At 41.0% G+C, this 13,063-nt stretch overlaps 1 protein-coding gene across 1 annotated transcript; it reads right to left on the bottom strand.

Moving 5' to 3' along the window:
- Positions 1-7,058: 7,058 nt before the first annotated feature.
- On the bottom strand, positions 7,059-12,351 carry LOC119721920 (monocarboxylate transporter 12-like). The gene is made up of 4 exons (XM_038191873.1): positions 12,165-12,351; positions 10,995-11,135; positions 8,622-9,440; positions 7,059-7,766 (listed from the first exon to the last, which is right to left on the bottom strand). Exons 1-4 carry the CDS (start codon positions 12,349-12,351, stop codon positions 7,645-7,647), a joined length of 1,269 nt encoding a protein of 422 aa, XP_038047801.1. The 3' UTR covers positions 7,059-7,644.
- Positions 12,352-13,063: the final 712 nt, after the last annotated feature.

Raw genomic sequence — 13,063 nt, 5'->3', positions numbered from 1 at the left:
GATTTTGCCCAATTTCGCTAAAAATACAAGGTTCACCCCTTACCATTTGAGATTTTTCATATAAATCTGATATTGCCCAGTTATGCTAAAAATGCCAAGTTAACCCCTTACAATCTGCAATTTTCAAGAAACATCTGATTTTCCCAATTTCGCTTAAAAAAACAAGGTTAACCCCTTTCAATCTGCAATTTTCCAGAAACATCTGATTTTGCCCTAATTTGGCAAGGTTAACCCCTTACAATCTGCAATTTTCATACCAATCTGATTTTGCCCAATTTTGCTAAAAATGCAAAGTAAACCCCTTACCATCTGAAATTTTCCATAAACACCTGATATTGCCCAGTTTTGCTAAAAATGCAAGGTTAACCACTGACAATTTGAAATTTTTCATAAACATTAAAATTTTCCCAATTTTACTAAAAGAGAAAGGTTAACCCCTTACAATTTGAAATTTTTCATACACATCTTATTTTGTCAAATATCACTAAAAAATGCAAGGTTCACCCCTTACAATTTGAAATGTTTCATAAACATTTTCATATTACTAAAAATGCCAGGTTAACCCCTTACAAGCTGCAATTTTCCAGAAACATCTGATTTTTCCCAATTTTGCTAAAATGTAAGGTTAACCCCTTGCAAACTGTTAAATCAATACATGAAGTGTCCCATTTGACTTTTTTAAAACAAATTATTTTCCCAGTTTTTAGGGTAAAGGAATTTTCTCTTTTTCCTTTCTCTTTTGTTGTTGCTATATTTTGCGAATTAACTAATTCGTATGGAATGCTCATAGTCAATCAAAGAATATTTCACCCCTAGGGGCCTAAATTATATATTTTTTCTAATTTAATAGAGACGCATTGATCGTGCTATCATATACCATTCTATTACTATTGCGAATTACTGTATTGTTTGGAATGCTCACAATTAAAGACACGTTATTTGAAAGATGTATAAATATATTTATATTACAATGTTCATCTTTATTCTTTCCCGGTATAATTTATGGCGTTTCTTACGTCAAGTTGGCAATTGCGTCATTATATAATGATAGTCAAATTGATCAAACGAAACTCCGTTTTGATTATAGTCAATTATGAAATATTCATTGATTTATGACATACACCTTTGTTTCAACTTTAATACTACCCGTAGACCTGCCGAGCAGCTGTAGATATCAAACTAAACCAAAGTATAAAAGATAGAGGGTAAAAAAAATCAAAAAGTTATGTGCTAGTCAAGCTTTCAGGGATCGGTCTGAGCCATAACAATGCCCCAGCCGATCCCTTAGTTCTCTTCCGGGGTCTCGGCGTCCCCGACCAATACACACTTCCTTCCCTATCCATCCATATAACCCCGGAGGGCCAGGCACCATGTAAAAGCAAAGAGCTAAGGGAGGAACAGGGCGGCCCCTAAGCCCTGATCCTCCGAGTGGACCACATGCCCTGAACCTGTACGAAGGCGCCAACCTGGAACTCGCGGACAGTACCAGCAGCAGTGCTTACCGATTAAGCTAAGGTACTGTTGGTACTTTACGACGAGAAATTAAATCTCTTATAGTGAATAATTGAACTCATACGTTAAAAAGCAAAAAGACACCAGCGGGATTCGAACCCGGGACCCCGCTAACCGTGGACGACGAATCGTAACCACTCGGCCATTTCGTTACCTTAGAATTTTCCTTAAACTGAGAAAAGTTGTCTTTATAGGTAAGCAAACGCGCCAGAAAGATTACTGGGTCCATTTGCTTTACTTTAATGGGTAAAAACAAGTCGATATAATGAGCCCAGTGTGTTTGGTTTGTTAGGAAGCTGCATAACACAGCCTAATGTGCAAAACAGTCGTGTGCTAGGCGGATCATTACGCAACAATGAACACCGCAATTGTGTATTTTCAAAAGGCAGACGCGTAGGTTTCTACTCTTTGTATCTGGGCACATATAGATTCTCACCTCCCTCTTCAGCTATTTCGACTTTCTTAAGAAGAAAAATAGAGACTGTCAGCGAATCTCCGGGAGTTGAAATAAGGATCGTCCCCTCGATAGACCTCAGACTCAGTAAAGTTCAACATTGGGCTCTTTTTCAACAGCTGTTTTTGCGGAAACTTTACATCTGGATTTTTTAGAAGCATCTGATTTTGCCCAATTTTAGTAAAATATGTTCCAAATTTTGCTAAAAAAGCAAGGTTAACCCCTTACCTTTTTAGATTTTTCATACAAATCTGATTTTGCCAAATTTTACTAAATATACAAGGTACACCTCTTACAATTTAAAATGTTTCATAAACATTTCTTTTTGCCCAATTTTGCTAGAAATACAAGGTTAAGCCCTAACAATCTGCAATTTTCCAGAATCATCTGATTGTGTCCTATTTAAAGTTTGCTAAAAAAAATGCAGGGTTAACCCTTTACAATTTGAATTTTTTTCATGAACATCTAATTTTTCCCAATCGTATTGAAAAAGCAAGGTTAACCCCTTACAATCTGCAATTTTCCAGAAACATCAGATTTTTTCCCAATTTCGCTAAAAAAAAATGCAAGGTTAACCCCTTATAATTTGAAATTTTTCATAAACATCTAACTTTGCCAAATTTCAATAAAAAAGCAAGGATAATCCCTTACATCTGAAATTTTTCGGAAACATCTGATTTTGCCCAATTTCGATAAAATATGCAATGTTCACCCCTTACAATTTGAAATGTTTCATAAACATCTAACCCCATACAATCTGCAATTTTCCAGAAACATCTGATTTTTCCCGATTTTGCTTTAAAAAAAGTAAGGTTAACCCCTTACAATTTGATTTTTTTCATAAACATCTAATTTTGCCCAAGTTTATATCTGGAATTTTTCAAACAAATTATCAGGTAACTGGATCATTAAACGGGACAGGTGCACATCGGCCTTAGAGCTCAGACCATGTGTCATGCACTCCTCAATGCATAGATGATGCACATAACACTACGGGTAGTACAGGCACAGCTGGGGTATGAACGCATTGCGTATGCTTAAAGAATTACCCACAATTCCGGTTTTTACCGTTTAGGTCTGGCTCTAATCACTTTACGCGATCCCCTGACGTCTCATACATTGACTTTAGGAAAAACAGTCAGACTTTCGCGGTCTAGTAACCAGACTTTGACTCTTAACGAAACATTGAATGAAAAGGGAAACATCAAATGCATATTGCAAAAGATCGAATGCAAACATACCGATGAAACATCGAATTCAAATAGCTCGAAATGTCAAACATATGTGTATAAAACATTGCTCACATATTTGAGAATATCGCAAATAAAACAACACACACAATTGTATCGAAAAACATCGCACATTTAACGCAAAAAATCGAACATACTTGAAAAACATCGCACATATATATCGTCAAAAACATCGCACATATAAATTGAAAATCACATATAAATGTAAAACATCGCACACAGATATTGAACATCGCACATATATTGTAAAACATCGCACAAATATATTAAACATCGCGCAAATAATGAAAAACATCGCACACTTATATTGAACAGCGCACATAAATGTAAAAGATAACAAACACATATTGAACATCCAACATATATATTGCAAAATATTGAATATTGCAACGTTTGACACGCCATACACAAGGTACCCCAGATAGTTATGTAATAAAAAATATCGCTACCGGGTGGTGTGCTGCGGGCCAGGCGGTAACCTGCCGCCAAAACGGATCGGCGTTGCCGGCCTTCAAACGCTAGACTGCTCGCTGACGTGGGCTGGCCCGGCTGGGTAGCAGACTCGAGACAAAACCGCCACAATATCATACAAGAGCGGAAAAAGGTCCCGTCGGGCAGATACCCCGCAAACTCGGCGATGCGGGCGTGGACACTAGTTTTTAATTTTACCGTGGACGAAAATCTTGCAGGTCACACGTGCCCGGTCATGAGGCGGGCCCTGGCTTAATTAGGTGCATAGACTGCCCGGTTTTATTGGCCTGTTGTGAACTTGATATCATGGAGGAATTAAGGTTCCTTCCTCCATGCTGATATCCGGTTCGTTAGTGTGACGTCATCTCAATTCAACCATGCGTTCTTCACATGGTGTAGCACAGCACGAATGGAACCGGAATCTAATTTGATGTAAAGTTCCTACGTGAAATATGTGAACAATTTTGTAGAGGTTTGGACTTAAGTAAAATAAGAAAATATAAACAAAAAGCAAGTTTAATACATTTCCACCAATAAATACCTATTGATTTCCATGCACTATACATTTACAGCTTTCACAAAAGTGGGTACGGTTTCCAAATGTCTACATATTACACTGTTATAAATATTACTTGTAAAATACATTACAATATTCAAAAAAGGCTGTCATACAGTTTTAATTAATATATATCGACCAATATCAATCTTAAGGGTTATGAGGTCTGAATCATGAGGTGTAAGGATTCAAACCTGATGGACAACATGGTACTTGTACATGTACGTAAGATACTTTCCTACAATTGCTTCTCACCATCTAGGAGTTGAAATGGTGCCTGTACGTAGGGTAGAGAACAGATTGCACTGATCTCGAACTATTTAAAAATAGAAAGCTGATTTCATGGCCTGATGAACAGTGGTAATTAACTGTGAAGATGTTTGAGGAGATTTGCAAAAAAGCTGTATAAGGCCCCCCCCCCCCCAAAGTCTCCGGTTTCTGGTATGCGCGCGCGTCGCTGTAGCCATGCGCGTCGGCAAAATGAAAAAGTTTTTTTTTTCAATGAAAGATGATGTCTCAAAACCACCAAACTCACTGGTTTGACTGGAATCCTGCTGCTGCACATTTTCAACGTGTTTTTAGATGGAGTTATGGTCCAGAATAAGCTTTATGTGGCCTCTCTGGACTTCCAATCCCATATAGGCCTATTTGTACTAAGTTTAGTCGGGCACCATTTGCAGTCATCAGCCGACATTTGAAGCAAAAAAGTCGGGTAAAAAAAAAAAAAAGCCGCGTCGCCGCAAGGTAAGCTCCATACCAGAAACCGGAGACTTTTTTTTTTTGGCCTAATACACATGCCTCATTATTATTATTGTTATTATTATTATCACACAATTATCACACAAAAGCAAACCTACTATCCTCTCCACCAGCATGTGCCAGGAGACTAAAATTGCATTATTATATCACACAAGAGGAAAACTGACCAGGTTCATTTAGATAAATTTAGATAAAGAAAAGTTATTGACTGGAGCAAGGTTATTGACTGTCCCAAAATTATTGACTGGAGCAGGAACCGAACATTAGACCTTCGGATCGCCGTACACGACGTACAGGTGCTATACAAACTGAGCTAATTAACCAGTGATATGAGGTCTCTAAATTTATCAATTTCTTTCCTGGTTTATAGTGCTGGTTAGAAGCCATAAACGTATGTAAGTCACAAAGGTAATCGAGACACAAATCAAATTAAAGCTTATTTCATCATCTTTTATTTTATTTTCAATTTTCGGGGGACTAATCTGATGACTTTTAGAAGAAATTTCCATCCGAAGATGATCACCCCTTAAAAATAGTCCTCAAGCCCATTGCCGTTTTGAAAAACGGTGCCTACACTCCATTGCAAAATAGAGCTCAAATATGCTCAAATACTGAAGATTTTGAGGGAATGCAAATTGTGATTTGGCCGGCGTAGGCAATTTTGGGTCTATTTACTGGTCAGCAACATGGGTGTTCAATTAGATGAAGCAGACCAGTGTCAGTATTTGGGAATATTCCTCCAAAAAGACCACCGGTGGAACAAGTAAGTCCAGCATGCATCTGCCAGGGCTACAAAAATGCTGAATTTCATCAAAAGAAATTGTCATCATGCTTCATCCTCCATCAAAGAGAGGCTGTATCGTACCCTTGTCCGACCTCATCTGGACTACACCACGGCAGCATGGGACCCTCACACTTCCAAGAATCTTGAAAGTGTGAGGGTCCCATGCTGCCGGGGCGTAGCAGAACATCAAAGAACGATAAAAAGTCCAGAAGAGAGCGGCAAGGTTCGTTTCAAACACCTATGGACGCGACACTAGCATCTCTGCTATCGTGAAAGATCTTGATTGGACACCCTTGGAAGAAAGAAGAAAACAGCACTGCACTTTTTTCGTTTATCCTGAATGGACTAATGGACATTGACCATATTAAATACATCACCCCAAAAACTTGAAGATCACGACGAGGACACAATAGAAAGTTCCAACTCCACCAGGCCAGGGCCGACGCATATGCTTCTTCATTTTTCCTAAGAACACTTTAAAAATTGGAATGACCTCCCGGACTCAACAGTGGCGCTCACCAACCGGGACTCCCTTTAGAATGCTCTTTGTGACAAAACTTAATCGCGACCACTCTCACCACACCACACCTCCGGTTTAAATTCCCTAGATGGAATATTTTGACCACCAACCAGGTACCAAGTAGGACCAAGTACAAGTACCAAGTAAGGTCGTGTCCGAATTCGGGCGATTCACAATGCAGTGCGCAACCAAGAGTTTGTCACAAGAAGTTCATTTTCCCCAGTGCATTGTGGGAGATGGTCGACAAATTCGCAGCGCGGGACATTTGAAATCGTTAGTTTTACCGGTCAGTGGTTTCGTAAGCGTATGATTCGAGGTTCTGTTTGCCCATTTCTTTTTTTGTTATCAATATGGTGTTTTTGGTAAGGCGGCAGAACGCTATGCCCAAATCTATGACATATTAGCTCAAGTTGTATACCGACACTCATTCAAATGGGCCATGTTTTGTCGACCATAAACTTGAAAAATGGACTCTCCGTGGCAAACTCTTGGTGGCGCACTGCATTGTGAATCGCCCGAATTACTTGGCTACGGCTGGAAATTGCACACGGGAGTATATGGCAGCGGCTGTAGCCACTTTCCATTATTCTTATGTGTAAATTCAAACCGTAGCAAAGTCATTCGGACACGGTTTGATCAATCGACTGGAATACAAGTATGATAGAATAAATTCTTATCAGGGCTCGGATTCGAGCACGATAAGCCATAACTTATGATAATTAGATGTTTTATTCACATATTCACAAAGCCAACTCAATGTTACGGGGTGACATAAAATAAACTTTTATTTTCCCTCATAATATTCAAAAACCTAGTATTCGTAAAAAGCCGTACTGTTTTGTTTCTAGAGTTAATCGGGTATTAAGCATAAGGCTATAACAAGTGAAGGTAAAAACTGATGCTTAACTTTCTTTGTAATATAGAGAGAATATTAACTATAAGTTTAGGAATTAAAAAAGGTCGAACAAATCATTGACAAAATCGAAAGCTGTTTTTTTTAACATTAGAAACACCAGGCCCTAAGTATAAACGTCACTCTGGGCTATTTGATATCAAAAAAAAGATCCATAAGCGAAGATTGATACGTATTAAAACTGCAGAGCTTACACTAAAAATTCAAAATTGGATACTTTGAAATTGAATTTGTTAGTAATCATGCACTACTTTTTCGTATGATGTTTTATTAGGGAGCTCAAAACTCACTAATTCATTTTTTAAGCAGGTTGCCACGCCTAATTAAACGTAGGAACGCGTAACATTTTACATCAGCTGTTTCAAATAAAAGGTGAATGAATCGCAGACACGACGAAAACGGCATGAAAACACCCCGTGGTTGCGTCAGTTGCCACAGCAGAGGTTCTGAATCCGTTCCGCCACAAGAACGACAACAGCGACGCCAGAGAGTCCACCAAGAATCCAGTATGAAATATCGTAACTTCCAGTAGCGTCGTAGCTCAGGCCTGGTTTAGGAGACGGACATGAACAATAATATCAGTGAAGAAGATAATTCCCCTCATCACTCACGTGTTTTCCGATCTATAGGCTAGGGTTGATAAAGAAGTAATAACAACAATAATTACTATACTACGTAAATTGTGTGTTTCCCATGCTTATTATTCCAACCCCCCCCCCTTTAAATCTGGTGTCCCCCCCCCCTCCTCCCGGACAGATTTACCGGGCTGCGACAACTTTCAATCTATTTCACATCCAATTGAATAAAGAGACCAAGTTATTTTCATTTTGATAGCTTCATGAAGGGCAGGAAAGTTCAAAATGTAGGCCTATACCTGTGTAGTGAATTTATCAACACCACATTATGAAACGGGCCCCATGCCGGGCAAAACTAGAAGGACAACATACCTAGAGGGGACAGAATTAAAGGGCTGGGGGGGGGACGACATCATTTTAGGTAGGTAATTAGGTCCCTCGGACAGTTTTACCGGGGGACAGAATTACCATCCACACCGGTCCCGATTCATGGCAAGCGTCGTCAAGCAGCCGCAGCGATGGAGGGCGCTATCAACGAGTCGAATTAAATCCAGCACTTTTGGGAACTTTCCCAGAGAAATTCCGAAAGTACCCGACACGCAAATGGGCGCGCGTGAGTTGTTCTCGAAATTTCTCGAGTGCTAAAGTCCCCATAGCAAGACCAAATACAGATGCATGATCTGGTTGATTGCACTCTCTACTGACGAGGTGACTTGATTGTGCTTGCTAGGAACAGGAATCGGGACTGACTGCGTTAGGGCGAACAAAAAACCAACACATCTCGGAGCAAGTATAGTAAAGATCCACAAAACGTGTCATTTTTTTACCTGCCAAAGCACCACCAAGCAATTCACCGATGGCAAAGAAGACAAGTAGTGTTCCCCAACCTTGGACGCTTAGATCTTCACTCAAGACTTGCTTAGCCACCAGGATAAACAAAACTGCCATCGTGCCAAGACTTAGGCCATTCACGAAAGCCAGGCATGCCAATCCGGGGTAGTTGTCTGAAATTATAGGGTCTAGCACGAACGCAAGTGCGTTGAGGAAAGCAAGGAGGGTGGACAGCTGAACCGCCTGGATCCAGTTACGGTGCATGACGGGTCCTTGTATTATCCGTCCGAGTAAAGTCCCAACTCCACCCACTGAAGAGAGGAAACTTGCCAGTTGACTCTCGATACCTCTTGCAATTGCGTGAGGAACGAGGAAAATCATCCAAGCGCTGTACATGACGCCAACTAGAAAGCTAACAAGAGCATGGATGATAAACTTCGGTTCGTACCACAGCACGTCCAAGGCCAAGAACTCACAGAAACTCTTGAAAGCGAGTGTGCAACATCTCCTTAACTTGTTATCATTGTCCTCTATTTTCTGAAAACGAGAACATCCATTTCCCAGTGCCGTGTAGGCTGATGAGGACGGCTTTATAAGGACACCAAGAACGCAGATATGAGCGCTCAGTGCAGCAAATAACAACATGGCTCCACGCCAACCGTAGATGTCTATCAGGAATTCCGCCAGAGGAGGGCATAACATCATTCCAAATCCGGCGCCGGAGCTAATAATGCTAAAAGGCAGTGCCGGGTTATTTGGAAAATACAGAAGCATTTCCACAATTGGGGGACCATGGGACATTGCAACACCAACACCTGCATGCATCAGAAATAAGAAAAGCGCGTGCGTAAGTTGTTACCAAAAATATTTTTAAACAGAAGAAGGGAACCATTTGCCGTACGGCATAACTAATTCATCTCCGTCAGTTCGCTCGTAACCCCCGCCCTGCAAACAGGACGCTGGGATACGCTGATGAGCTTCACAAACCTCGTCCCCAGTGCTTACTTTATTTCCAGCCTCGTTTCCAATAGTAAGCCCTGGACAGGAAACTTTCTTCCTGTATCCTGATTCGATACCACAATTGGCTAGAAATGGATTTATATCGTGTACTTGGTGTTGTTATTCACAACGTGCAGTACGTATTTTCGCGATTATTCGTCCATGCCTTCTCGAAAATATTCATTTCCTTTCCAATTTGTTCATATTAATATGAAATTTGACACTGCATGTTGTCTCGTTAAGATCGTAACAGTTTAATTGAAATACAATCGTGATTTCGTTACTCACGCCATGCTTGCGCTGCGACAAATTGATTCTGTTTTTTACCTCAGATACCTAAGACAAACGCAAATGTAACGCACAGGCACCAGACTATTCCTCATTTGCAAACGTGTAAAATCTTGCACATGCAAATGATCCAATACCAGGGTGAGAGAGCAGGTAGAGCAGGTAATTATGCACTATAGTGGTGGGTGCGTACTGCTCGACACCCTGGGGACGAGGTTGGAGCTTCACAGAATCTTGTTCAGGAAGTGGCCTAGCTATGACCTATATATAAAGCATCTGGCTGCAGCTGTTCAATACAACAGTTAGACAATGTGCGCAAATGCTATCTGAAAACTTCCCATAGAAATGCGCACATTCCATACCGGATGTGATTTCTGTTTCATTGCGGACCATGTGGACAAAAGTTTGAGCGTCGCATAATGCAATCCGACCGTTCGTGATTCGAAACGGAGCCTGAGCAAGTGACGGGAATTATAAGTTTACAACACAGATAAGTTTTACAGAATTTCCTACATCATTACGCTTTTCAACGAAACCCCCCCCCCCGTCTCTAAACTGTAATAAAAGAGTAATGAATCAGTCTTAACGGCCGTTTAAAACCTTGCAGAGTCATGACCGTGATGACGCGCAGGTCACAGGTCACGCTAAATCCAACCAATCAGAGCGTGAGTATCCCAGCGTCCTGTTTGCAGGGCGGGGGTACGAGCGAACTCCGTCAGTGTTCCTCGCGTTCATATGTCATATATTTAAGACACTTTCAAGAAACATTTGGAGACCAATCGCCTCATTCCACGATTAGCCGCTTTGCTGATCGTTATATGAACGTCTACTGTTTCATCTTCGAAGTTCGAACTACTATTTTTTTTAAAACTTTTTACCACTATTAACTTTTTGTGTGTCATCCTTTGGGCCACTTTCTGTTTGTTTTGGGTCTTCTGTAATGACTAAAAGACACTTAAGCATTGTTTCGTTATTGCGTTATTGGTTTGTGTTGACAAGTATGCTTTCGTATTTTTGCATTGTACACCATTTGAAAGATCAAAATTCATAACCAGAGGAAATCGGTATAAGTTGATACTTACCCCAAAGAATCACGAACACCGAAAACTGAGCGATGTTGTATGCGAGGCAAGTTCCAAGACCGCACACAAACATAATGAAGCCCCCTCCAACGGCTAATACTTTCGTTCCGTGCTTCTTACCAAGTATGTTTACCAGTGGAACTGCACATATCAATGAACAAAAGGAAAGACAGTCTGAAATTAATTCATGGTACTTTTGTTATTTCTGAATATAAACGAATGGCTCCACGGAAGTCGCCAGAGGGAGTTTGGCATTCGCGGTGTGATCACCAGTCATAATCGTCGTTCTTGTCGGGAATGTCGGATGCTTGTCGTCCATCCAAAGCCTGTTACTATAGTCGTCAGGGCAGGTTCGGGAGAAGGATCATTAGTTGACTAGGCCTAATGGTTGAATGTGACATGACCTAATTACGCCTGCGCACTGACGGCAACGTGCGAACATCATTTCTGTTGTGCATAATGTTGTGCGCGGCTATGGTTGACAGGCATTTTTCCCCCGGTCACCTAGCAGCCAAAACACCAAGGGGCCTCGAAAGACTTTTTGCTCAACACGTAGTCCTCGTGTGCGGCGGGCTTAAGGGAGAGTATTGGCTGTGTCAGGTGCTTGTGTATTCGTTTCATTAAAGGAACACTGCCGCCAAGGAGCAAGTTGGCCCGAAATAAGATGTTGGGGGTGTACTCCGCTCCACTTTAAATGAGGAAAGTACTTTACAATTCAAATTTACTCATTAAAAAAAATCCTGTTGTTGTCTTCATAACAGGAGTCAGGAACGAGTTTTAAGTAGCAGTATGATATATAGCTTTCTCACCTACAATTCCTCAACTTGGCTAGCTTTTGTTAGATAGTCTTACCTCTTGGGAAAAAAATAATTCAGTGACTTTAAAATTTCAGACGGCTTTTTCTGTGACAAGTACGCAAGAACGAAATAAGACAATTTTTTTTAACCAGTGTTTACTGTACTGTTCGGGATTACTACTATTATGGGGTAATACCAGGCGATGCCATTTAAGTTTTTCTGTTGCCATAACGACCTTAAGGAATGTTGACAAAATAAGAAGAGAATATGCTTATTGGCTTGACTTAATTGTGCTTTGTTTTTAAGAATCATCCTTAGAAAAAAAAAATGTTCGGGATTCCCAAACTCTGCCGTACCTCTACTGAGGACTTACTCAACATGAAGGTAGTTGTGTGGGCTGCGGCCATGACGGTTCCTATTGTTGTCACTGAACACTGAAGCGATTCACGAATGGGCAGCAGGAAGACCCCAAAGCTTTTGAATGTGCCGAGTTCAATGAAAGCCATGAAGAACGCCATGGCGGTCAATACCCAACCGTAGCCACCATCTTTCTTAACCATATCCTGAAAAAGTAGTCACGGCGATATTTTAGGATCCATACACAAAGTACACAACCACACTTACCGTCCATACCTACAGTGGGCATTCCTTTGTTTTCGTGCAGACAAGAACAACCGGAGAAAAGAGTCATTTGACTTCCACTGTGAACACTATTTCAACCCAATTTATTTTAAGTACGATTTCCTTGATGAGTGTTCCTGTTCATTTTGCGACAGATAAACCTAACCCCAAAATGCCTCTCAATCTGTTTTCCAGAGAAGCGGAAACCTACCGTGGACGGGTGCAAGTCCACAAAACGTTCACCTTTTCTGTACCCTGTGGACCTCTTTTGTTTGATTATGTCTCGATAGTCCGAAGTACCATTGATCCAAAGTCCAATTGGTCCTACGTCCCATTGGTCCGACGTCCCATTGGTCCAATGAAACAAAATACTGTAGTTCCACTGGTTAAGGTTGACTGACCCTAACCCCCTAACCCTATAACCCTAACCCTAACCCTAATCCCATGGGACGTCGGACCAATGGGACGTCGGACCAATGGGACGTCGGACCAATGGTACTTCGGACCAAAGGGACGTACGTCGGACCAATGGGACGTGGGACGTTTATACTAATGGAACGTATAGAGCAATGAGCCGTCGGACCAATGGGACGTCGGACCAATGGGACGTTTATACTAATGGAACGTACAGAGTAATGAGCTTTTCATGTC

Source organism: Patiria miniata, unplaced genomic scaffold (assembly GCF_015706575.1).
Source record: "Patiria miniata isolate m_02_andy unplaced genomic scaffold, ASM1570657v1 HiC_scaffold_14, whole genome shotgun sequence".
NCBI lineage: Eukaryota > Metazoa > Echinodermata > Asteroidea > Valvatida > Asterinidae > Patiria > Patiria miniata.
Note: the sequence above shows the minus strand (reverse complement) of the source record. Positions and strands in the feature narration are given on the sequence as shown.